The sequence below is a fragment of the Gavialis gangeticus genome, unplaced genomic scaffold (genome assembly GCF_001723915.1).
Source record: "Gavialis gangeticus isolate Ggan-Ray unplaced genomic scaffold, GavGan_comp1, whole genome shotgun sequence".
NCBI lineage: Eukaryota > Metazoa > Chordata > Crocodylia > Gavialidae > Gavialis > Gavialis gangeticus.
In genome coordinates, this window is record NW_017728998.1 from 2,294,584 (window position 1) to 2,321,529 (window position 26,946).

General features: G+C 45.6%; 1 protein-coding gene across 1 annotated transcript in view; it reads left to right on the forward strand.

Annotated features, from left to right (window-relative positions):
- The first annotated feature begins 10,821 nt into the window (after positions 1–10,821).
- FANCA (Fanconi anemia complementation group A) overlaps positions 10,822–26,946 on the forward strand; it is a 44,294-nt gene continuing 28,169 nt past the window's right edge. The window contains exons 1-17 of the mRNA XM_019505248.1: positions 10,822–10,879; positions 11,376–11,482; positions 12,345–12,417; positions 12,731–12,873; positions 13,487–13,582; positions 16,604–16,677; positions 17,854–17,966; positions 19,346–19,428; positions 20,007–20,040; positions 22,078–22,144; positions 22,928–23,040; positions 23,202–23,278; positions 23,921–24,062; positions 24,675–24,808; positions 25,762–25,872; positions 26,289–26,384; positions 26,480–26,536. Of these exons, the coding sequence (XP_019360793.1) occupies positions 10,822–10,879; positions 11,376–11,482; positions 12,345–12,417; positions 12,731–12,873; positions 13,487–13,582; positions 16,604–16,677; positions 17,854–17,966; positions 19,346–19,428; positions 20,007–20,040; positions 22,078–22,144; positions 22,928–23,040; positions 23,202–23,278; positions 23,921–24,062; positions 24,675–24,808; positions 25,762–25,872; positions 26,289–26,384; positions 26,480–26,536 (1,578 nt within the window). The remainder of the gene's footprint in view (positions 10,880–11,375; positions 11,483–12,344; positions 12,418–12,730; positions 12,874–13,486; positions 13,583–16,603; positions 16,678–17,853; positions 17,967–19,345; positions 19,429–20,006; positions 20,041–22,077; positions 22,145–22,927; positions 23,041–23,201; positions 23,279–23,920; positions 24,063–24,674; positions 24,809–25,761; positions 25,873–26,288; positions 26,385–26,479; positions 26,537–26,946) is intronic.

The following is a 26,946-nucleotide window of genomic DNA, read 5'->3' on the forward strand; positions in this document are numbered from 1 at the left end:
GCCGTCCTTGTGCAGCAGGATGTCGGCGGTGCCCCGGATGCGGGCGGCCGGGGCCCGGGGGCCGGGGCCCAGCAGCCCGCGGCAGCACTGGTAGCACACGGCCCACGCCTGCTCCTCGTTGATGGGCTGCTCGTAGGACTTCAGCACCTCGTCCAGGGACAGCGCCCGGGGGTCCGCGACCCCCGCCCGCCCCTCGCTGCCGCCGGCCTTGGCCATGGCCATGGCTGCTCCATCATCGGCGCTGCCAAGCCGGGCTGGTTTCCATAACAGCCGAGCCGGGCACAGGAGCCGACGGGGGGAGCGGGAGCAGGAGGAGGAGGAGGAGGAGGAGGAGGAGGGCCGAGCCCGGCTCGCCTCTGCTTTGTCATCCCTCCAGCCCAGCCCTACAGCACCAGCCAACCCAGCATGCAAACAAGGAAGCGGCCTATGGAGCCCCAGGGGGAGGGTGGGGAGCGGCTCGCCTTCCTCCTGCTGCCTGCCAACCAGGCGCCAGGGCCGTGGGCGAAGGCGGCAGGTCCAGGGCGAGACGCGAGATGGGCACCGTCCCGGCGGCGCGTGCCACGCCCGAGGCCGGGGGGCCCTGCGTGTGCCCCTGGGACTGTGTGCTCCATGTGTGCCACCCGCACGCCATCCCACTGCTCTGCCGCCGGTGCAGGGAGCAGGTGCCCTGGGCCAGGCCCTCGGCATGCTCCGAGGCCTCCTGGACACCCTGCTCCCACCCTGCCCGCTTCTGTTCTAGGCTGGGAGGCCCTGGCAAATGCAGCAGCAGCGCAGGATGGGCCCACCTCAGCCCAGCAGTCTAATGCCAACCCAGCTAATCCCCCCAAAGTGCCCCGGGACTGGCTGTACCCTCCAGACCACAGAGCACACTGCAACCTGGCCCCCGCACCTTGGCTCGGGCAGCTCAGACCCAGCTGGAGACTGCAGGAGTGAGGGGGCAGGATACAGACCCCACATTAGGGCCTGCCAGGGACTCCTGGGTTAACATCCCTGCCAGCACCATGGGTGCTTCAGTGAGCACAGGAGGGCACAGCCCCTCTTCCCCTTCTCCTCTGATGGACGGCCCCCCGATGTGCATGTCCACCGCTCCTGACACCCCTACATGGGCGCTGGGGTTCACGTGGAGTGGGAAGGGTGGCTTGCTGCCTCCTGCGTCACCCATGCCACAGACTGCAGCACAGCACCCTCTGCCACCGCGTGGAGGTACTCACCCAGGCCTGGCTTGCTGGAGGAAGGGCCAATGCGTGAAGCAGCAGTACCAGTACTTGATGCAGTGCTTAGACTTGCCCTGGGGCCTCTCCATCCTGGACAAAGCCAACGCTCCCCTCTGCTGCTCATGCGAGACTAGACACAGTCCTGGGCCCAGCTGGCTCAGCAGTGGAGTCTTAGATACATGCATGGATTCAAATTTCCTATTTCACCTTCCTTTGTGGTAGAGACCCTCCAGGCACTGCCCTCGTGCATAGCAGACATCTTAGCAGGTCCAATTCTTGATCCCAACACCAAGAAGAGAGGGTAGGAGAATTGAAGCCAGGCCACCAGGGCAAGAACGATTTTTGCCAGGAAGGGCCTAGAGCTCACCTCTCCTGTCTGTGCTGAACAGGCACTGCTGACTGCACGATACCTCCAGCATGCTTATGCTGCAGGTGTCTGCAAATCTTGAGCTGCCCAAGCAGTCTCCTCTCTCCTGTCCTCTGTCATGGCCTCACATCCCCATCTGCACTCCACCAACTTCTGCAGCCACTCCCCTTGCCCTGGCATCTTCGCTTCCAGGAGCATCAGGCAGTACTTCATGCACAAATAGCTTCTGTTGGGTCCCCACTCCAGGCTAATTTACAAAACCTTCCTGATGTCAAAAGTGGCATCAGGCTGACCCAGAGTGCAGGGGCAAGACCCTTTAGCAGGGAACCTTTGTCTCTGTTCCCAGCAGGAACATTTGCACATCCCGGTCAAAGTCCCTAGCCTTGGCTATAGCCAACACCCAATGCCTCTGGGAAGCCTTAAATGGGAACTCTTCATCTGGAAATGCCTGAGGAGGAGAAGGACTCCTGTGCATTTTGAGCTCCCAGTATGATGTTACTGTGAAATAGCCAAAGGTGATCCTGGGATTTGGCAGAAAATTTCCTTTCAGTGGAGGCAGACATATTCCTACCATTGTGCACGGTACTGGAGAGACTGTCTGGAATACTGCATACAGCTCCTGCATTCACAGAGGATGAACTCACTCTGGGATGGGTGTAGGGGATTGCTGTGCTTGGATGGGAATGGAGAGCCTCTCTCAGAGGAGGCTGAATGGGCATGGCTTCTTCTATGTGGTACAACACAGGCCAAGGGGGATAAAACTGCAGTCAGGGAGTAAGCACAAAGGGGGAAGAAGTGAAGGGACAAGGTGGCATAGGAACAAATGGGTATAGACTGGCTGGGGCTGGAAAGGAGAAGCTTCCAAACCATAAGTGGGCAATGGGTTGAAACAGTCTTTAGAGAGCAGTCGGGCCAAAACCCACTGCTCAAGGTGGAGCTTGAACCACTTCTGGGCAGTCAGGGGATCCCTTCACCTGTGACAGACAAGAAGGTACTTCTGGAAATGCCAGTCTGGAGAGACCAGAAGGGCCAAGAAAGACCATTACAGAGAGGATGGAGACAGGCTTTTTTTCTCTGTGGCCATAAGGAATAGGACTAAGAGCAATAGCCTCAAACTCCCACAGAGGACATTTAAATTGGAGATTAGGAGGGACTTTGCCATGCAGGGTGATCAAGCACCGGAATAGGCTGCCCCTGGAAATGTTCAAGTGCGGCTAGTCAGGGATGATCCTGCTCTGAGCAGGGGGCTGGACCAGATGACTTTGTAAGGTCCCTCCCAGCCCCACTTTCCCATGATCCTAAGAGGTTCCTTCAAAGAAGAGTCAGGTCAAGTGAAACAAAGACTTTACAGTTAGGAGCTGTCCATTGCAAGGGGCAAAACCTCAACTCCCAGCGAGGACTACTAATCCATGTACGTAGCCTGGCTGCCGGCATGAAACGCAGCCTGTGGTTTTTGATGAATGCATGCTGGAGTGAGCATGTAGATACCTGCCCGCTCCCCTGCAAGGGACTGAATGCTGAATAAGGATGGCTCAGGCACGTCATCAACACAGTCTTTTGGAGGGCATCTGCTTCATGGAGACATATTATTTTTACACAGGACAGGAAGAAACCAGAATAAAGCAGGAGAAAGGTCCACAGTTCAGGGATCTGTTCTGCATGAAAACCTACTTTGCAATATTTTGAGACTGACAAAAGAGAAGGATGGCTATAGGCTTAACCATGGATTTGATTCATCCGTGGGATTATACAAGACATGAGCACTAATGATCAAGGCCTGAGGCATATTGTGGGCGACTCAGGGAGCTGTTAAATCCCACCTGACCATCATCTCCCCCAGAGAAAGCTTTGGATGAAGATCATTATTGGAATTGCAAGCTGTTGGGCTATCCCCCGCCCGCCGGCCCCAATTACTTCCCTTCCTCTCTGGCCCTTTTCTGGAAACTGAACTGCTCTCTCATTCTCTGTCATGCTGCTGGGTTATTAAGGAGTTCCACAGAGTGACTGCCCAGTGCTGCAGCTAAATTAGGCTTGCCTTTTGGGGAAGAGGCAGCGGGGAGGCAGAAAAATAGCACCATGGTTAAATTTAGCATATCTACTAAAAGTTTCAGCTTTGCAATGCTTCTACCCCAAAGAAACAACAGCAAATGGCATTACTGTATACTTCCTCCACAGTTTTGCTATTCTGTGTGTCTACGGGAGACAGGGAGGGGGAGTCTAATCCAGTAGCAGAAGCAAAAAAAGAGATGAGGAAAAGGCTATTGACTGCTATATTCATGCAAGCGCTGCTCTTCAATAACACGTGGCACCTATAGCATTGTATAAGGAACATATTCATGCCTATGAGATAATCATGCCCCAGGATACGGGAACATCATAGCAAAGCCATTTCACAAATGAAGAAGCTGAGCCTCTAAACAGTTATATGCTTAACAGCGCAGCTGTAGCAGAACCACAGACAGCCCAGGCATCCCGACTCCTACTCAGTCCTGTTCTACCTACTTGACAGAAGTATTTTTCCCAAATACCAGAATGCTCTGTCCGCTGTTGTTTTTAAATCAGCCACCCAGTCTTACCTAAGGGATTGTATGCACACATTATTCCTGAGACCCACACTAAATCAAATTGATTGGATAATGGACAGTTGTCATATGATGGGTGCACATTCAGATTTCCTCACCTGTGTTGCTAATAAGTCTGAGGTCATTAAAACAGAAAATGCTGTACAAGTCCTGTTTGTTTTAGTCTTTGCTGCCTGCTTCCTATTCTTGCTCCTGTGAACTCACTTTCATGTTATTTCTTGCACCCAGGGAAGAGTACCCAGGGCATCCACCTGCAAACATGACAAGGGAAGGAGCAGCCACTTCCATGTCCAAAGGTCATTGTAACCAAGCAATGGACTCCATTACAGGGACGTGGAACACATAAACCTCCAAGACCCAAATAAAGGGCGGTAATACACCAGGTAATGAAATCTCCCTCACCTAGCAGGAATAATAGGTTCCTTATTTTATGCAGGGACCACTGACAGCAACATGACCTCTTTCCCTTCCTTTCTGTCTCACAAACACACACAAGACCGTTCATCCCTCTACTAACTACTAGAGCTACACACATTTCTTTTTGTAATGTGTAGTAAATTCACTGCAAATAAAATGAGTTTCAGAGGAATTGAAACTATGGATGAAACAGGGTTGAATATAGTGAACAGTTTCAACCAACCAAATGCGGGGGAGAGATTAAGAAAATGTCATGTTTTGACATTTTAATGGCTATATTTCACCTGGAGAAAGCCCAACCATTTTGTTTCAAGAATTCCTTCACAAAACTGATTTCCTTTTTGGTTTTGGAATGCTATTTTTTGTTTTCAAGTTGAACTAAAACTTTTCAGACTGAAAAAAAATCAATCAATCAATCAATCAATCAATCAAAAGGTGTTAAATGAGGAGGAAATGCAGCATTTTGTTCCAGCTTCAGCACACCATTTGGCATTGACCCAAAATGACATTTTTGGGGCCATTCCTGTGATTAAAATAATTCCATTTTGGTTTGACCTGAAATATTTTTTTCTGGTTTTTCAGCTGAAACCCAAAAGCCGAGGAACCCATTTCTCTTCCAGCGCTGTTCACTGCTTCTCCTCTCCTCAGCTACAGTACCTAAATAGGGGTCTCCAACAAACCAGTTTGCTCCGTTTCTACCACACTTTAACAGTGGAGGTGTTTCTGTGGCACCTGCAGTGTGCACACCGAATGTGGACCTAGTTCCCTGAATCACTTGCACTTTAAAGCACATTAGCCTATTTTAGTGAGCATTAAAGTATCACAAAAAAGTGCTCTTTAGCTAATGTGCATTAAAATAGGCTAATGAGCCTTTTTCTAGTCCCTCACAATGGAGGTACTAGATTTAATGCGCATTCCCTAAAGCGCAGTAATGAACATGTAGATGCGCCCACTGTCTTCTGTAGCCAAGGTGGAACATAACCTGTGCAGCTCACAATGGTAGAGCCAAGCAGTGTGCGTCACTGGCCTGGAGCTCCCTGATGGCTTTGATATGGTGGGGCTGTGTTGAAAGAAGCTGCCCCTCCTTGCACATGGCTCATTGTTGAGAGCTCCTCTTTATTCACCAGTTCTGGTACATGAAGAAACCTGAGCTGCCAAGGCTGGAGTGTGTGATTGGTGCTGAGCTAAGCAATCTCTTCAGAGCAGCTTGAGTGGCTCTGATCTGTGTTACTGATTACAGCAATCAGGGGCTGTGTGCTGCACGGCCCATCCCCTCCTGCCGTCAAAGCAAGGGAGACACAGAACGCAGCTGGAAACCAACCATCTCCTTTCCAAGGCAGAGCTTTTCCTTCCCTGAAGCATGACTTAACCCTCAAAGGCCTGGTTTCACTGCCTCCTGCAGGTGCTGTGGTTAACAAAGGTGTCTGCTCTGACAGCACTTCGGCTCATCCTGCAGTGTAAAGGGTGAGACAGGATACACGGCATGGGAAAATCAGGCCCAGTGATCTCCTCTCTGTGCTGAATCAAAGGATTGTGAGCATCAGGGCTTTGTCTCCTCCTCTCAAGGGGCTGGTCTCCTATTAGGGGCTCTGTCCACACCTGCTTTACATCAGCCTAATTCTACCCACATCAGTGCTGTTGCTCCTGGTGGATAGGAGAATGAAGGAAGGAGGAGCTGGCCTCGTGACCAGGCACAGAAAAGCTGCCTTCGTCCTTCCTTTGCACTGACGACAATACCAGGCTGTTAGAGCCATGCTGATGGGCAAACCCTGCCTGGTGGAGACTGAAGTTGCAGAGCATTCAAAAATGTTCCCAATAGGAAAGAGAACCTTTTCCATTAACATTTTAATTAAAACCCATTCTCTGAACAGTCTGCATTAACCCTGGGCAGCCCGTGACTAGTACACCAAGAGACTCAACAGAGGCAGCTGTGCTAATTGCAATGCTATCAGCCAGCCAGGCTGTGGCAACCTGTGTGTAAGATTAAAAATGGACAAATCTATTGTTCAAGACATAGTGCAAAAGGAAAGTGCTTCCATGTATGAAGCAGGAGAGCAGCACAGGGCTCAGGCCACCACACTGGTCACCTGCTGAACGGAAGGCATCAGTGCCAAGTTATCTGGAGGGAATCATAAACCTTTGTGGGGGAAGCAGCTCCATGGAGTCCGGGTGGTACGCTTTTCTGTCCCAGGCCTGCTCCCTATGGCTGATTGCCTTGTGGTTTTCCCAGTCCATCCCATACTATTCCACAGCTGCAGCAGGGAATGTACAGATGTATGGTGTAGGAACAGGGAATCAGCAGTTCCTAATAAAACAGCTTCAGACCAGCTCTGCTTGTAGCCCCTGTGCAAGCTCCCTGCTTGTCTCCATGGAGCAGGAGCCAAGAGATGTGCTGAGGCTACTTGGATCCATTGCCAATCACCCCAGCACTTGGGGGTCTGCTTCTCCAGACTTTTGCAGAATGACCCTGCTCCTCTGAGCTATGCTGGCTTGGCAGGAGAGAGGTGGTAGCCCTCGCGGAGCCCCCAGGCAAAACAATTTTCTGATGTTCAGCTTAAGTTGTCCTTCCATTGGCTTCATTCCCCACTCTTCACTTCATCCTACACTACCTGATTCCTTCCCTCTGCCAGCCTCTCTCTCTTTCAGAGCCTTGCAGCTGGTTACTCTGACCTACACTAGCTAGAGGTGCTCAGCCCATCAACACTTGTAGATACCCTGCCATGCCATAAATGCTTTCAACTTAGTCACCACAGTGACTCTTTCTTAACTCTGTTTTTTGGTTAATGTTCCCAGAATTTGATTCCATATCCCATCTGTAATCTCATCACAGTGGTATCAGTGACTATCATTTGATTGCAAGAATCACACAGCCTTTTTGCTGCCCTATCCATGGGCAAACTCTAGTCCAATTTGCTACCTGCATCCATCCCAAGTTTCCCTTGGACATAAATGGTTTCTAGTGTTCTTTATAAAAGAAAAAAAAAACCTGTCCATTGTCAGTAAAATCTATTCAGAAGATGAAGATGAAATAACTTCCCCTGCAGACCTCACCCATACAGCATTTTGCTCTGCTTCCAGGACAGCCCTTTGCTTGCTTATCTGTGCAAGCTCCAAAATCTGAGATTATGGGGCATGCACAGCCCTGAGAATATAGTTGCTTGGTTTTCTATAGCTGCTGACCTGGTAGAAGGAACTACCACCCATCTGTTTCTGAAGGGTCCTGGCAAAAAGCATGGGTTTTTAAACCACAACTTGCTGATGGTGTATTGTACTTAAAAGCAACCCAAATTTGGTTTAAAAAATGACTTAGCCAGTTGTGTCTAGGCCCCAATCCTGCAGCACATCACATGCATCCAGTCCTTGGGGTCTGTGTTGAACTCACTGCAGTTACTAGGACTCCAACCGAGTGCAATGGATTCATCATGCAGATTTAATTTCAGAAGTCAGGACCTTAGTTTCTTCCTCCCCTAGGACTTGCCTACTGGACATTGCTGATGTCACTTCCAAGGAACCAGCATGATGGCATAGGTACAAAAGCCATGTGCTTTAAGTTGGCTGAATCATGGGCAAGTGAAATGAAGGGCACTGACAGGATCATCTGGGATACATATAAAAGCTAAAGCAGCAGTGCTCTGCCAAAGCAGCTCAACCCTACCCATTACAGCTCCCTGCTGTTCCAGTACTGGCCACCCCTGGAGGTCTGCCAAGAGACCTCCCCCTAATCGGTTGCACCCTGTGGTTTATGAGTCACGAGCAGAAACTCCTATGCAATACAATGCATGCTAGTAACTCTGTACAAAAAGGATGAGGTACAAGCGATTATTACTTGTGAACTAGTGATTCCCAATCCAACAAGTCAACTGAACCTTTGCCTTGCTCTGAGCCTCAAGTCCAGACCCCTCAAACTCATCTGCTGCAAAACACTATCTTTGGGCACTGACAGCGGTCATCAAAATGCAGCACTGCAAACTGCAAGCCTTCACGAATGAGTCAAGACAAATAAATTCCTTCTATTTTCAACTCCACCCTGAACCTTGACCGTGGTTTATTTCAAACCATCTAGGTCCAAGCTCGTTGGCTTCTGGGCCAAAAGTGGAATCTTTGTGGCGTTCAGAGAGCATGTCTCCATAGGCATTCCTCAAACACCCAATCAATTCCCAAGACAAGAGTCATGTGCATGTTGTAACGTACTGAGAAACGTCAGTGTATCTGGAGATGCAGAGGACATAGAGCAAGGTGCTCTAAAAAGTTTACTTACATCCTGATGGGAAGCCTTGATTCTGGTCTCCAAATTCCATGGTGCTGCAGAAGGTTATCCCCCACCCTATACAACATGCAGACAGAATAAGAGCAACAGCAAAGATGCCTACAACCGATTCCAGCACATTTTCTTAGTTCATCAGTCTCTGTAAAGAAACCTTAAATTGTTGCTCCCTGCTAAATATCACAGGATTGCCCACTTATGTGATATTTACTGCAGGTGTGCTGCTGAGGAGCAGCTATTTCACCTTGTGCTGTGTGGCCCTCAGGGATTGCAATGTTCTGGACACTTACACTGATAAATAAGTGCTGTCTCTCTTTGCTCCTGGGATGACACTTCAGTAAGCTGTTTTTCCAGATAAGCAGAGCACAGCGCAGGGACAACTTTGTGGGCCCCTGGCTTGAGTATTGCAGTACTTTAGCCCCAGCATAAAAGATTTTTGTTTAAAGCAGATGTAGGGTTCAGACCATGACAGAAGTAAGAGAACTATGGGGGAGTCACTATGTGAATTCACTTGGAAGCAACTGGTCCCCTGCCATAAGCAGCCATTAGGATGTGTTTTCTGTCATGTAGGGGTCATGAATATCCTTCTAGTGGTTTGCCCTTCCTACTGCTTCCTAGGACATACCATGTTGTTTCCTTATTTCCAGTTGGAAATCCCCAAGGAGCAATAAAGAGTAGGTTGGAGAGAGATAACAATGTCCCTTGACCTTGGAAGAAGACAGCATCTCTGCTGGGATTCATGGAGGAATCTAAAATGAAAGCGCTGTATAACCTGCCAGAGCCTTTAATGGCACCTCTGGAGTTCTTGTTCAAGTCAGGTACAAGAAGATCAATACTGAAGGCCTGACTAGTACGCGAGTAGGCTCAACGAGTTCAGGCTCAAGGAGGAGAGGCATCCCATAGTCCAGCCTAAAGAAAATACAAGCATTCTCTGTTCTCTAAATAAAACTGATTTCTGTTAAAAGCATTTTTGCAGTAAAAGGGAACCCCCCCATCCAAACCGAGCTTTCCACGGCAGCTCCTTTAGTGGGTTTAGCGGTTAACACTGGAAACAGCTGCTGCCAACACCAGGGCAGGATTTCATCAGAAAGCAAAGTCCAGTTGTCCTTGACTGCATCCAGTGTGCTCTAATCTCACTGCCATACTGTCAGTCCTAATACCAGGCTTCAATCTTCCCTTTCTTAGCTGGAGCTCATCTCTTTTCTTGCCCCCTGAGCCAATGTGAATGCCCCAGTTCCTTCCTGCCAGCAAGGCAGGCCCCATTCTCCCTGCCGCAGCGCACAGCTGGCTTCTGGAGGCTGCGCCTGCATCCCAGAGAATCACAGCAGGGACTCTGGTCAAAAAATGCCAGCTGGTCCCAGCTCTGCTCCTGCTTTTTCATGCAGTTGCTTTGGCTGCATTTGTAGTTAAACACCAGCCAGCCCAGGTTCACTGGGCTTGGTGGCCATCTTAGAGCCCTGGCCAGGCCCCCAGAGCTCCCTATGAGGAAACATTTCTAAACACAGCTCTGGAGCCTTCCCTTCACTCAGTCCCACCCCGTTATCCCAGCCCTTGCCATGGGGACAGAGCCACCTCCTTCTTGGGGCCACAGCCTACAAAAGGGCTCACAGAGGTGCAACCTCCCAGCTACACTCCCAGCCCAGCCCAGCCCAGAGCTCCAGTCCTGCCACAGCCTGGAGGACTGGAGTGGGAACTGGGCCCGGACCCTACGGCATTCCCACTACCACCATGGTGCCACCATCTCTGCCAATAGGTTCGAGTGCCACTACCAACATGGCACCACCATCTCCGCCAATAGGTGGTAGTGCCACCACCAGCTCTGTTAAGAAGTACTGCCACTCCCAAGATGGCGGCTCGGCAGCGCCAGAAGCGTCATAAGAAGGCGCGGCCGGAGGAGGGAGCCAGCGAATGGTGGTGCGCGGCCGCAGCCAATGGGCGCGCAGCGCGGGCCGGCGGCCGTGTAGGAAGGTGCGGGCCATGGCGCTGCGGAGCGCGGGCGGGCGACGGGGTAGTGGGTCTCTAGCTGAGTTGCTGGGTAGGTGGCGTGGGGTAGTTGGTGTTCAGTGTGGATAATAATGATAATAACAATTATAATACAGGGGTTTTTGGCACATCGCGCGGGCCTACCCGAGGCAGGATCGCCCCTGCCCCCGCCCGGCCTAATCCTAAAACCCCATCGCTTGCCCTGACAAACACGCGGTGTGTCACCCTCCCCAGCAAGGGTTGTTAAAATGCACCAAAGCCCTTCACAGGGGGCCACAAAACCGCTCCTGACATTTGTAGGTGAGTTTCAGGATCGTGCGCAGGTCAGTGAGAACACGCCTGCCTGAGGCGGGTATTGAACTGGCCTGCCTCGCCCCATGTTGGCCGGCCGGGCACCGTTAATTTCCTGCTCCCAGTCTATGTCAGTCTGCACTCATGTGTTCTTCTCTGAAGCATGCACGCAACAGGCAAAAGGGTTGGTGTGTTATGAGCAAAACAGCCCAAGTTTGCTGAGTTAACCTTGACTTTTGAAACTGACTTCTTAGCAGGGAGAGTCAAGAGGCGGAAATGCGTGCCCGACCGTGGGCCAGGGCTGCAGGACGCAGCAGTTCGCCTCCTGAGCTGCCATCAGAACTTGAACGACCTTTTTCTGGAGGTAAGGGAGGGAGATGAGAGTTTGGGGCTTACTGCTCCTATCCTCTTATTTCTGTAGAGTTGCATGGAGTTTGGTCCCTACATGAGTTCTTTATTTTTTAATTTTTTAAAGTGTCACTCCCAAACAAAGTAAGGTAAACTGCAGTAATACACGTCGAAAAGAAAAATCTGGGGGGCTAGTTAATGTATGTTGGCAAGATACCGCCACCTTCATTGGGATCGCAGTTGACTGGGTTTATCGTGGATAGAGGCCAGCTGTTGGAGTTGTCGGCTTTCTCTGAATTGCCACTTGTTGTGTCTCTCTAGACATTTGTGTGATAATTATATGTGCAGACAGCCTACAAAGTTGCTGACTTCCTGTATATCATCTTGCCCTACCTGGCTGGAGAAAACATTTGCCCTTGAGGCCCTGTGTAGGGAGATCTGGAGCTTTCTGGGCTGTTTTCCGCCAAAGGAGAACTTTGGAGTAATCAACCATTAAAAGAGATCCAGATTCTTTGCCAGTTTCTAACGTTTTGGTCAGTTTTCCTAAGCGTGCCTAGCCGGAGGAAGGTTGAGCTGGGAGTTGGAAGACATGGATTCTATTCCTGGCACTGCTGCTGGCCTGCTCAAAGATGTTTAATTGATCTGTGCCTTAGTTTCCCCATCCCTCTAAGGTAGACATCACAGTATTTACTTCCTTTAAAAAGTGCTTTAAGATCTGTCGATAAACAGTGCTAAGAGCTACTTTACATGAATATTAAGCTTTATTTAAATTATGTCAAGTACATACCATAGTGCTGTGGTACAGGTGGTAGGTATCAACAAAGGCAACATATTTGTGCAACTGGTATTTCTGTTCATTATTTTTTGTTTTGTTTTAGGTGGAAAATTCCAATAAATCAACAGAGCAGAGCAGTACGGAGCCTCCACATGTGGTTTCAGAACCATTTGTAGGTAAGTGAGAAAATGTCAGTCAGAGATAGGTGGGGGGAATTTAATTTGCCTGCAAATGGGGAACCTTAGGAATCTTGTGCTGCACTCCCTTAGCAAGAGCTCTTCTTCAAAGCTCTTTATAATAAGGAATTGCTGCAACACCCCTCTGAGGTAGGTGGTGTTACCTCTATTTTGTGGGTGAGAGAAAATGAGGCAGGGAAGCCGAAGGGCTTCCCCAGAGCAGTGACTGTGGGATCTAGGGTTAAAACTCAGTGTTCCTGGTCTTGTGCTCAAACTGCACTTCTTTCACTAATGATCCTACTTTGCTTTCCAGTGTCTGCTTTACAGGAGCAGGCCTCACGCCTGGGCGTACCACTGGGAATTTTGTCAGCCAAAACTGCTGTTGCCAGCGTTGAGCAGATCTCTCAGGCTTCGTTGGAGTCTGGGCAAACTGTGCTGTTGAATAGGGAACAAAGGGTAAGGGGAAATTGAATGTTGGTAGCAAAAAGGTTATTGCCAAGAATTATTTTTGGTTTTGTGCTTTCTTTAAACCCAACCAGTCTGTCCTCAGTACATGCCTGTGGGGACAGGAGGAAAGCAGAACCAGTCAGCTGTGAGTTCACATCTTTGTTTTAACTTGTCCTTAAAAAATGCAGGATTTTCCAAACTGGAAGCTGCAAAATCAGCAGCCTGGAACTGACCTCCTGTTTACCCACAGAAATAGCATGATGTGAGACTGCCCTCTTCAGAGCATCTCAGCCCTCCCAGAACATTCACCCTTATGTTGCGGGTTGTTTAACCTTTAACCCCCTGGCTTGCAATTTGAGCTAAATGCGATGACCGCTAGAGATCGTCGGATCATGTTGCCTAGCCCACAGAATAGCCATTGGATGGCAGTGATTTGGTCACTATCAGTCTGGGTTGGATTTGAACTCATAACATAAAGGTAAAAGGCTCAGTGTCGCTTCACTTGGCTCTTGAGCCATTCAGTCACTTGTGATTTAACAAATAAGGAACAAGAGGAAACTGCTCCAATGTTGTGTTATTTACTAAGGGCATTTTTTCTGCTTTCTTTCTGGGGCAATTCCAGAAGAAGTTGTCCTTGTTGCTTGAAACAATCAAAGATTTATTGGTGCGCAGTGCTTTCTGCCGCTCGCTCTTCTGTCAGGAAATATGGAAAATGCAGGTGAGTCTAGTAGATGATGGTCAGTCCTTCAAACCATTAGGCTGTAACACAGCATTTAGTTTACTTGGGTGGAATCCAGTCCTGTATATTTAAACTCTCTAGATATGCATCCTGTAAAAGCCAGGGGCAACTTTAAAAGGGGCTGGAGAAATCCAATAATCTGATTTCTTCCTCTTGGTACTGTTAATGGCATATCGTACCACAGTCAAGAGCTTATTGCTCCTACTTACTGATGGATGCTCAGCATATTGGGCTCTCCCTGGGGATTGTCATGACCTTTGTGAAGCCGTAAAAGCATCATTTTGATTTTAAATGTGTTGCTGCTTTGCTGTTATGTAAACTAATATTTTAAAAGTAAAATCCATTAGAACTCTGATCCAGCTGGGTCAGAGATGTTGGGGTGTGAAGCCAACATTTAAAACAAAACAAAGCAAAACAAACAGGCAAAATGTTAATTAAGCACAGCCCTGCTTTGCAATGAAACCAGAGGCATTCTATCAGCACTTTTGCAGGTGGAGGATGAACACTGAGTAGGTTTCTTGGAAGTGTGTATATAAATAAATGCAATAACATTCCTGAGCATGCACGTTACACTCCTGAGCGTGCCCAGGAGTACTTAGGTGTGTGAAAGCATTTGTTCTCCAGCCTGCTTTGCAGTGCCCCTGAGACATGCTGATATTTGGAAAGCTAAATGCTCCTCGTCGTACATTATTGATTACTTAATAGCTTTTTGCATCACATTTACCACGTAATGTAGTTTCCATATTTTAAGACACAGTTTTCAGGTCCTGCCATTGAGAAGGGAACCTGTACTGGCTGTCTTCAGCTTTTTGCATCAAAGGGCTGGCAGTAATTGTAAGCTTTGCTTTTTTGTGTGGATGTCAATCAGCATTTTCATGAGTACTGACAGCACTGGAGATTTTTCCACTGAGTGCGTACAGCATGGACACAGCACTGCAGATGTCAGTCCCTCTCTGCAATGACCTCTTTCAATACAGATAGGGAAGTTCTGCCTTTTTCTTGTAAGGCTTTATACTGCTACATATTACTGTAATATTTGAGAGCCTTCCTTGTAAAATCAATAGCAGTATTGAAATCCTTCCTGCACTCCATCGAATCTGTGGTATACCTCTCTTAAGGTCTTTTCCTGAAAAGGGAGGTTGGTAGGAGTTTGGGACTAAAGGGGTGTTTAAATTGTGAGTGTTATGTGTGTGTGGGGGGGAAAGACTTTCTGAAAGAGGAAGGCTGTACCCCATTTCCCAGGGATGATTGCTCTCGGGTTTGCCTGACCCCTGGAAAAGTGTTCCATAGCTGGGTCTCTTGACACAGCACTTTGTCCTCATCTCTTTCATGCTTAGTGATCTGCATTGCCCAAAGAGTGCATCCATGTCTGGTTGCTCATGTCAGTGAAATGTGCTGACAGCTCTGCACAGCAGTCACAGCTTAGGTATGCCAAATGAGCTAAGCGGTTACCATTGATTGATCAGTTTACCATGTACAATCTGTCTGCTGGCTGTGATTCTGCCACAGGGCTTGTGGAAGATTAGGCTTGCTTTGGATTTACTGCAGTGGCATAATCTGTGAAGTGCAGTTATTATAACAGGAAAAGTGTATATTGCATTATTGGCAAAATTTCTGCTTGGATACTTCATCTGCAGGAATTCATCTGTGAGTTTTGATGTGGCGATATTGTCCTTTTAGGGATGTTGTGTTGATGGTAGTAAACAGGCAGCTGTATTAACTTGTCAGTGCCTTCAGCTTGTATTTGAGTGACTTGTTTTAAGGTGAGTTGAAAAGCTAAGGAGTTCAGGAGTTTTTAAAAATGGACATTGTCTGCTTATAGTCCTGGTAGGAAGGAAGAGGAGGTTTTGAGCTGAGCCTGAGTGAGCCGGTCATGTTGGAGATGAACAGTCCAAGGCTAAAAGATAGTCTAGTTTATGGTCTTCTGGATGAGTAGGTCCAGTCACTGCCCGAGAGAATCCTTTGTTCACTTGCACTGTTGCATTGCATATGTAATTGTCTACATAAAGACTGAGCTCACAAAGAATATGCAGGATTCCGGTACCATGTTAGGAAAGAAGCTGCTCTCTTCATTCCTCCTGGGTATTTCCAGTGTTTCCCTCTGGATGTCTGCACACCATGCTCCTCTTCTTTCTCACTTTGCAGTTTATATGGATGCACTCAGATATTTTTTTTTCTGGGGTGAAATTTCTTTTGCCCATGACGCTGGAAGGAAAAGGAGCTGGTATTTTGCTGCCTCTCCTTTTCTGTTGCATCCTGGACTCTCTCCTGGCTTGTGATACAAAGGACCTTTGGGGACTGCTTGTGCTAGGAGAGGGCTGAGGGAAGCCCTAAACTGTCTCAGTGACAGAGTCAGTGCCACATTCAAAGCTAGACCCTGAACAGTGCTGATTTTGTTGATGACTGACCTTGCATTCAATATTAGGAGCTTCAAGCTACTGTTTTCTCCTCTGTCTCCTGTGGTGCTAAGCCTCTTTGCTGAGACAGCCACGAACAGTGCCAACTGTTGGGTCTTTTTCTGTGATCTGTTGGTTAGGAACTGAATTTGAAAGCACAAGACTTTTATACAAGGTAGCAGAACAGCTAGGAGACTCTTACAGGTTTCTGCTCTTACTATCTTGTGCTGGATTCGGTGACTAAGACTGTGGAATCAATGCCGGGAGGTGTCCCTTCCCCCTGTAGAAGATCTCTAATCAGCGTTATCACAGCCAGAAAAAGATTTCTTCTCTGAAGTGATTTTTGGTTATCATAAAGGGTTTTTTTTTTACCCTTTTTAATTTTATCAAGCTCTTAATCCAAAATTGGGTAAGAAGGAATGTCTGTTGTAACTAATTTTTAAATTACGATTTCATAATACCATTGCAGTTATGATTTCTGGTTGATTTGTCCATGTCCTGAATTTAACACAGGGGGCTGAAGTTTCTCTTAGCATTGCCACTAGAAAGTTAGATGTGGCAAATGTTGCCTACTGGGATCTGACTGTGACATTCTTTTTCTTAGAAGCCTCCAGTGTTGGAAGTTGTGTGGCACCTGCACAGAGGCATCACTGTAAACTTGGGCGAACTGCTGGAGAGGTAATTGGAGGCATAACCAGTTACAGATGTGTTTAATCTCTCAAAACGTAATGTAGGATTAGCCTTTAGTACCTTGGATTAAGATTTATGGTGGAAATTCATACATGGCCATTAAAAATGAAGTTTGGCCTTGAGTGGGCATCTGCTGAAATTGAGCTGGGAGCTTCTGAACAAGGCCAGAAATCACAGCAAGCTTGGGCAGAACATTGCCCCAGAGAATAATTAGCTCATGCTATAAATTGATCTGGAACAGAAAACTTGATGGATTGGAATTAGAAGTTAAAATGTACTAGAATGGTTGTCTTTTCCAATTGATTCTTCTCACCATAGGCCCCATGTTAGGAGTCATATTGCAAAGCCTTCATTATCTTGAGAACTGACATGTTCTCTTTCTGTAGCAGTCATGCCCAGCACTTTGCACACCAATTTACAAGTGTTCTCGTGGTGTTATCACATGTAATATTATATTGTATAATATACATAAGCAATGGATAGGCCATATAATAATTACATAATATATACAAGCAAACTCTAAAGATAGATTGGGATGATTTTCTTATGGTATATGCAGTAGTTAAAGATATACAGTGCTTAAATGTAGTAGATGTTCAGTGCAATATATGCAGTAGTTAAAGATATTCAGTGCTTAAATGCAGTAGATATTCAGTGCAGTATATGCAGTAGTTAAAGCTATTCAGTATATGCAGCAGTTGAAGATGTTCAGTGCTTGCTTTGATTGTGTGAGCCTCAAAAAAGTAAAAAAGCTGACGTGAAAAACAGCCTTCCAAGTGACACATTGGGTAGAGTAAAATCAAGACTTCAAAAGGTATTCAGGTGTTCAACTCCTGAATTAGGTACCTAAATTCTTTGAAAGATCTGTCTATCGGAGCTTTATCCTAACAGAGGTCTCTATGGAAATACTTTTATGGTAGAAATAAGGACCAAATTTCAAGGTCAGTTCTCTTCCTGGGGACATGTTTGCTCTGGAATATTTTTGTAAAGAAAATCAAGCCGTCACTTGGCACAACTTTAAAAAATAACTATCAGATGCAGAGCCAGCTGCGGAGGCATCTTTGCCCTTTCCTGCTTCCGAATGAATGTCAATTGAGGAGGAAACAAATACCATGAGAATAGGGAAGGAAAGAAGCTGAATGTGCTTTTGTTGTGTCTTCTCAGCAATTCAGACACCCCTGCGGTGGTGGAGTGGCTATGCAGCAGCCTTTGTCTCCTGTGTGAGCAGGCAGAAGATTCTTCCCAGGAAATGGAGCTTTGCAGCCACATGCTCTCAGGCAAGCCATTGAAGAAGGTGTTTAACACTGTGAGGGCTAAAGCACTCAATGTTCAGAATTTACTCTAAGCCTGGAGTGTAAAAATCCAGGCTTCCATTTGATCAGAACAGATGATAATAAATATGAGAGTTCCATTTTTACACTGTGAGGGGAATCATTCTTGGCTGTTGGGCTTTTTTTATTATTCCTTTGTCATTTTATTTGCTTTAATAGTTCAGAGCATTTCTTTCCCAGTCCTGGCACAATCCATCACAATTGTGGTATGAGGGTGCTTGTGGAGGCTTCAGTCTGTCCTGTTGCTCTTTCTCCTGCCCTGCTCACCACTATTTGGTTTGCTTTTAGACCCAGTAACCTTAAAATTAAAGGGTTTCTATTCTGTTGCAACACACCATGGTACCTCACATTTCAGTTCTTTGACCAAGGAGGGGTGGCAGTAGTGAGGCAAGGCATGTAGCCAGTGTTGGTTTCCCATATCCTGTGCATGTGCTTTCCACCTTTTAACCATAACCATCTAAAATTAACCTGGCTTTGATTTTATGCCTTCTTTTCCGCTTGCTGCTTTTTGTTTAATTGTGTTGCCTACTTCTTCTGGTTCAGAAAAAAAGGTTGAGAGCTTGGTCACTTGATGGAGAAGCAGGACTTGACCTTGACTTGTAATGCTTTCAGTCATATATAGCCAGGCAAAGTCAGTTCTCTTGTATGTACTTCTGCATTTTCGTTGTTCTGATACTCAGACTTAGTCTTCAGCTTGAGGACTTTGGGTCTCTTTCTCCTTACTATCCCACGTGTTACTCTTTTCTCTCAGATCTCCTCAGACACAGAGATCTCTCTTCTGTACAAACTCACCTAGAGTGCACAGTTCTGAGGAACCAATTGATTTCTGGCATTTGAAACTGTTGCTTGAGGAACAAATAAGAATAAATCATTTTGTCAGTTATTTTATGCAGAGCACTTAAAAATAGCCTGTTTGCTGATTGTTCTCTTATGTTTATTGTGTGATACTGGGATAGCCTGATACTGCGAGTCTGATCTATCTAAACATGTCAAATGTGTGACTGTGGAACACATTAACATCAGCGTAAGTTGTACCAGCTCTTGAACAGATGGATGTCTGGGACCTTCTGCACGCGAATGGGGAGATAAGCTGGTGTTGGGCAGTCTGCTCACCTGGCTGTGGAACAAGTGAAGTCCTGTTGAGAGCAGTGTTCCCTCTAAGCTGTGTGGTGTGCGCGGGCATGCTCATGCTGCACTGCCAGGTGTGCCTGTGCAGCCGCACATGCTATGCAGCTTAGAGGGAACGCTGGTTGGGAGTCTGGTGGGTGATCTCCTGTTGTGGATAGAAGGGAATGCTAAAACAGTTGCTCACTCTTGATTTGCAGACTTTGTGATCACATTTCTTCAGAATGGATTCCAGCAAACTGCTGATCGGGGAAAGAAGCTGGAATTAAATAAAAGCCCCCAGGTAAGGGCAACATGAAACCGTTTATATATACATTCTTTAAAGAAAAGATGGGTGCCCATTCATCTATGTAATGTTATGTAGAATGCAGAATTGCTTGGTTCCTGCTGGAAGAGCTTGCAGTCCAATATAGACAGGGCAGTAATTCAGCTAGAGAGCATAGGGTGAGGTAAATGCTGAGTGATCCAATGCCTGGAACTTCTTGGGGAGTTTATTGTGAATCTTCTAAGCTACTTGACAAGGCTGGGGGTGGTAGGGAGGGTTCTAAAATCAGTAACTTTTGAAAGATGATTTTGGAGATAATGAATTAACACATCCACCCTTCTTGGGGTCCCCATTTGGTTTGGGTTTTTTTACCTATATGTTCTCCTAGATTGTTTTGCTGCATTTCTGGTTTGCAATACCAAAAATATAATGTTCAATTAATCGCATTATACTTATGTGACAAGTTGGTTTATGTTAAGATAAGCTTTGAATCAGGAATTTCAGGACAGTTTAATGTTTGAACCCCTTGATTTACTCTGAACACACTTGCTGCTGTATTAAATGCCAAGTGACCATCATTTGTTCATTTCAAACAGATCTGTTTTGCTGTTCTGCAAAGGATGTTGACCTGTAAGTACTGGTTACTTCCTACTTGGAGTTTTGCGCAATGTATTGAAACTGTACTTTACTAGGTAGACTTCCTTTTCTGGGAGATTTCAGAGGGCATAGAGGAGCTATTTACTGAGAACATGTTTCCTCTACTGCAGTGTAATAGAAAGTTACTGATCTTTCAAGCTGCCTCTGTCTCTTCTCCCATTCATCTCTGGCCTGGCAAATAAGTCCTGCCTCCTATCCAATTTTTCTTTACTAAGGATATGTGTGCACTGCAGACTGTAGTGTAGCGCACAGATAACCAAGCTGGTTTAAATGAGCTGGCTCAGGTCCTGGAAGCAGTGTACCTGTGGCAGCATGGAGTTTGCTGCAGGCTAACTTATTGGTTCCTTGGTATGTTTGAGCTCTGAACCTTCATGTTTGGCACAAGGAACTCTGTGCTTTGTCAATGATGCCATTTTGAATTCAAGAGTATCTTTTTTGTAAGAGCTTCAAATAGCTTTATTAAACAATGATGAGTTAAGAGTAATGAACAAAGACATCCACATAATCTAAACTGGGTATGTAATTTAATAGCTAGAGTCTTCCTAAAATGTCTTAAGAGCAGCGTATCTTGTTCTGCACTGAGCTGTGATGATGCTGATTTGGGTACAAAATAGTAGCATCTGGATTTACATTGCAAATCAGGGGGGGAGAGGGGGGGAAACCAAGCACAAGTCAACTTTCCTGTTCTGCAGGGGATGATCTTCATCTGTTGCCATCCTATCCACACAGCCATATATCTGCAGTGTGAGCACCCTGGCTTTACCATGGATAGGCGAGAGCCCAGGATATTCCTTGAATTAGTTCTGTCGCTGGTCTCTTGACCAGTTCTCATTTCTTAATAGCAATGCTCTTCAGGCCAGGACCATATGCAGACCCTTCAGGGTTTTCTCCAAAAGGGGAATGATTAAGACATTCTATAGATATTATTCTTATTTAGTTTGTGTAGTGAACATTTCTGGGTCATCACTGTTGGGCCTCCTCACTTCAGTAACTAACTGCTGTCATGATTTAAATATTTTGCAGAGATCTGGGCTGGGAGAGGTGTAGGTATCAACAAACAAGCTGAAAGCAATAGGAGCACTAGGCTACATGATGATACGGTGATATTGAACTCCTGTGTCTGAAGATAAGCAGTTTCCCTCTTTTACTTAACTTTATTCCTCTTCATGGAGAGAGAGAATAAATTAAATAAAGAACAGGGCTTGGCAGATAAGGCATAGGCATGAGACATCTCTGTCTCCCCAAAAATCCCAACCCACATCAAAAGGCTCTTCTTTTAAAGCTTGGTGGTTTCACCACAGTAATTCAGATGTATTTGAAGATACAGTAAGAAACTGGAAAGCTGCTGTCTACCACATTCACTAGGACCGGCCTTAATAACAGTCTGTGAGTATGGCAGTTTAATGTGCCAAGACAGTGCCATGAATGAACTGCCAGCACTTTACCCTTAGCAGTATTAGCAACAGAGGCTAGTCTTTGTGTGAGTGGTGTTGGATGTAATACAGTGAACTCTCAAAGTGGGACTGCCTTGGTGAATTTTCAAGCAGCGTTCTACCTTTTTTCATATGGTGTGGTTGACCTAGTCATGCCTCTGTAACAGTGTGTTCAGGTAAGACCTGCTAGCAGAAGCGTTGTGTCCTTTTGCGGAATTTTGTCGTCTCTTAGTGGACCGTCGCAGAGGCACAAAGGTCTGTGCTAACAGATTGTATTTGCAAGATCTGGGGCCAGGGTTTGGAACCTGAGATGTCATATATGTGTATCTTTAAATGGTTCGATTGCCAGCACATTCTGGGGATCCTTTTAAAGTGGTTCAAGGTTAATGCTAATAAAGACATTTTCCTGAGAACTGAGCACTGATGAATGGTTCTTGCTGCCCATTCCCTAATGGGGTCACCTCCTTAAAGGTTGTACAGTGCTCAGTCTAATTTGTTTCTCTAAGCTTAATGGCACAATTCTTTCCAAATCTTTCTCTGACTTGTTTTGTGTTTATTTTATATTTTGGGGTATCAGGGGTGCTGGATGCCATTGCTAAAGAAAAGCAGGAAGACCCCACTAAGCTGCAAGGTGTAAAATGCTGGTAAGAAATCTCTCCTATAAATACCCTAAGCATGTCTGTTCCACTGTTCCATGTGTGTCTTTTGTAATAAGTTTATGAAGTAAGCATATATATTTTTTTAGACATTTTCAAGTAATTCATAGGTAAGTTGACTTATTCTTGATATTTTCCACCCTTACAAACACATACACACAAACTTACTGGCTGGTATTTGCAAAAAAGAAACATAATAAAACACCTTCTGGCAATCTCAGACCACCCCTGGAATCCCCACATGGCACTCTGTGAGTTTTTCTGGCAGCCATTCTCACCTGAGTTCTCATCGTGTGCCTTGCAGTTGCCATCAGTTGCAGCCTCCTCTTGAACTTCCTGCTTCCAGCTCCTTTGTTAGAGATCACAATTGTCATGCCTTGTCTGTCTCTTGATCAGTTCTCCTGTGCTTCATTTAGCTGGTTCTTATGTAAAAACTGACTAAAACAGCTATATTAATTTGTCAATTTGGGAAGGAGGCAGAGGGGCAGAGTCGTTCTTGAAGTACGTGTTCAAAATATCTATCAGTGTTTACTTCAACTTTGACAACTTGACAGGTAAGAACAGCAGTAGTTGGAGAGAGATATTTGGCTGGGGTGTTATGATCCCAGCACTAGTTCCTGCCCGGGGCAGGGGGTTGGACCTGATGATCTGTTTTGGTTCCTTTTGACCCTAAGCACTGTGAAACTATGAGAATACAAAGGTGTCATCTGTAAGCCACGCATGGTCAGTGGATCCCTGTGTAGTCCCTGAATGTTTCTTGTTTGTTCATAGGCTGAACGTATTCAATGTGGCAATGTACAGAAGTACCGTGTGTCCAGATGCTTTGCAGCAATTTTTCGTTCACACCTTGACTGAAGTTCTTACTTATAATCCTCTGTTGAAAGGTAGGAATCAAGAAAGAAAAGGCACAGAAATCCTCAAGTAGAATGAGGAAGGTTTCTGAATTGTTGGTTAAAATAGAGCTGCATGCCTGATTTGGAGAAGGTTTCATATACTTTTTATCTGCTGTGATTTGTAAAGTAACATTTTTTTAATTTGGGTGCAGTGTCTGATGCCATTCGTATGCAGAGAGAGTGGAGTTTTGCAAGAACCACCCCACTACTCGCTACCCTGTATCGTAAAGTACGTCTGTCTTCTAGGTTTTGCACAGAGAACATAGCTTATAAGTTTCTCACGTTACATTTCTGAAACTGCTCAGAACTTGATGTGTATGAAAACTACTCTTTAAGTTGTAGTTGGCAGTTCTTTTTTTTTTCCTTGTCACAATACCAATGGCAAACACTAGACTGAGAAGGAAAGCGGTGGATTTCAGTCCCATGGTCTGAATCAGCTTCCAGTAGTTGTGGGCAATGGTGTGGTGGGAAGACAATGTAGTCACGAAATGCTGCTCATCCTGATGAAGGTGTTTGCACAACAAAGTGAAAGTAAGGGAGGGACAAATACAGTGTGAGCATGCTGCAGTCCAAAATATAACAATAACAAGCCATGTATAAAGAGTAAAAAGTAGATAAGGCACTTGCATCATTGTGTTTGTGAAACAGCTTGATCTTACTCACATTGGAGTCAACGGCAGCATTGCTGTTTGGGGACTGACGAGCTGGGAAGCTTGTTTGGGGAGCACACAAATGTAGCTTTGTCTCAAAATCACAGAAGGCAGCTGCATCCTGAGTGAAGTCAGGAGTGTCCTGTTGGGACAAAATGCAGAGGAGATTTCACTCTACCAGGATGGCAGAACTAAAATGAAACACCATTACTATCTTCCAGCTGTTCGTGGCCTTCAGTGCAGAGGAACTGCTGTCTCATTTGCAACAGGTCCTGGAGACTCATGAGGTGAACTGGCAGCATGTACTTTCCTTTGTATCCACACTGGTGATTTGCCAGGTGAAAGCAGAGCAGCTGGTTAAAGGTACTGGGTGCTGAGGGAAGTGGTAGTGTGTCTGTGTCCTGCTTGTCTTTTGCTGTCTGGGTGCCAAACATTCAGGACTGCCCTGACCAGCACAGTATTAGATTTGTAGTCAGATTCTAGATGGTTTCAGCCATTGTATAATTAATTGCTTGCTGCCTTGTAAGAAAAAGAACACCAGGGCTGTGCTTCTCCATTCAGATTGTCCAAGTTCCATCCTGATGTACATGTCAAGCCTTTCAACTGCAGTTTCTCAAAATTTTAATTCTGGTAGCAGCGGTTATGCAATAATCACCTTAGCTGCTAATCTGAGTAGCCTTTACTGGTACAGTTTGGGTTCTTTCTTAATGTGTGCGCACCACGAGTGTGCCCCTTTCTTCTGTGATTCCTAGTGTTCGCTGGTCTGGACTCTGCAGTTCTTGGGGACCAGTGCAGTCTAAATGGTTTGTTGAAAAGCAAGGTGCCCATTATACAACAGATACAATGTTGTGGCCTAGTCCCAAAGCAGATAATGGGCTGCATTTATTTTTAAGAGAATTCCAATGCCAAGAGTCCATTTCAAATTTCAGCCACAGGTAATTTGTGTCTTTAGGTTACTGTTTGTATCAATTCTAGACCTACTGAGTCGTCTGCTCACAAAAGCCTTTGAGAATTATGATATGGAAAATATAATCACTGCGTTCCTGATAGTTCGTCAGGCTGCGCTGGAGGGTCCTGCTGTTTTCGTGCCTTATGCTGAATGGTTTAAGGTAAGAATAAGAAAAAAAAGACTAGCTGAGAATTCTGTGGTTTTTGTCAGTGGGGAGTGTGTCGGGAGAGAATTAGAAGGAGTGAATTCGTTTAAACATGCATAGGAAGAACCTTGATCCTTCTGGAGTAGAGGTGGGCAATAATAGTCCTGACTGTAGTGATATATTATTAGTATTGACAATTGCCTTTAGCTTTACAAAGGAATAACCCAAATATTTCTTCTCTTCAGTAATCGTGTCTTTTTTTAGCTTTCCTTCCCTCCTCCCCTGACTTCTGCTTGGCTTCTCTGGTTATTGGTCAGAAATTTTGGTGTACAAGGCTTGTTAATAAGTACAATAAGACTAGATATTTTCCAGCGTCTTGATAACTGAAAGCGTTGTTATGCAGGGTTGTAGGCTGGAGAAATTGCAGAGAAGTATAGGTAGCTGTGGTAATCACACGTGTTGAGGATCTGCTTTGGCAGCTGTAGTAAAAGTATATTGAATCTAGAGATGCAGATCTTTATGTATTTGTATACGCACAAGTGGGCTTGTCAGTCCTGAAATAGCCAGAACTTATTGAAAAATAAAATTTTATATTGTGTGACCTTGGTAGACAGGTGTATTGTTCCTATAATATTTAGGTTTATCAGGGCAAAGCTGTATTTACCACTGTGTAAAAACCTGTGAGTCTGCTGTTGACTCCCAAGTCACAAATCTCAGTTTACCACCTCCATTTAACTGCCTGTAAGTGGTCCCTGAAGGGCTTTAAACTGAGCTTTGATATTTATTGTGATAGGTTTTCTGGGAATTGAATAAATTTTTTTTTAAATAAATAAATAATGTTCTCAGGAAATCCTTCTATGGATGTGTGTTGCCTAGACAGAAAACAGATTTATATGGCAGCTGGGATCGCTACACTGATTGTAGTCTCTCGACACTCAAAGGCAATATTGTCATTTTTCCTCTTTTAGGCTTCCTTTGGGAATTCAAGTGGTTACCATGGTAACAGCAAGAAGGCTTTGGTCTTCCTGTTTGAATTCCTGTCGGAGTTGGTGCCCTTTGAAGCGCCACAGTACCTGAAGGTGAGAAGCTGCTAATGAAGATCATTTTCTGGGGGCTATGTTAGAAAGCTGCTCCAAGCTGCTTCAGCTTATTAAGTCAGGCTTTCAGCATATATTTTATAATTGTCTTGCTTATGATAAATCCCTCAAAAGCAGGACCAGCATCCTTCCCAAAAATAACTAACAAAGGATTCCCTTACTTGGTGTAATGAAAAAAATTAACTCTCAGGGGAGTAGATTAAAGCTCATCATGACTTTGCGTATGGAAAGGTTTCCTTTGTAATATGACTAGCTTTTCTTTGAGTCCTCAAGCAGGCAATTGTGCCTGCTTATTTCTGGGAATTTGATCAGACAATCTATAGGAGGAACAAGAAGTTGGCATTCATAGCTTGTAAAACTAAAGAATCATAACCCTATCTTTGAACTTAATTCCTTAGGTCCACATAATGCATCCACCTTTTGTGCCAGCAAAATACCGTTCCTTTCTCTTGGAATATATCGCTCTGGCCAAAACCAGGCTGGCTGATCTCAAGGTTAGTAAAAGGTGTTCTTCTGCATCTGAAGAATGAGGTTTTTCTCTGAGTGCAGCCCACTTCACTTTGTGGTTTTTTTATGTAACCCTACACAGGTCTCCATAGAGGACATGGGGCTTTACGAAGATTTATCAACCAAAGAAATTGTGCAGGTACTGGATGATTATTCAGAATGTTTTCTAATTATACTCTTTGTTACTGTGATGATTTCCATCTCGTTACTGGTCACGTGGAAAGGGCTGCACTACCTCACCTCAGTAAATAAGTCTTTTCAATTATGAATGGCATTGGCCTTCCATAGCAATCAAGATAACTTGCTGATTTTAAGGGGTATTCTCTTTGGCAGGAGTTGTGTCCTCAGACTGCAATCCCAGGCTGCCATAAACACGATATGTTTTGAATAACACTACTAAACAGAAAGGGGAGGTTTGGCTTTGCCGTTGTTACTTTTGAGTAACATTTTTATTCTGTGTTTTGATCAGCAGCTAACTCGATAGGACAGATCAATCAACTGGAAATAAATAAGAAGAGTGAATTTATGTAAAGGAGCATGAAATATAGT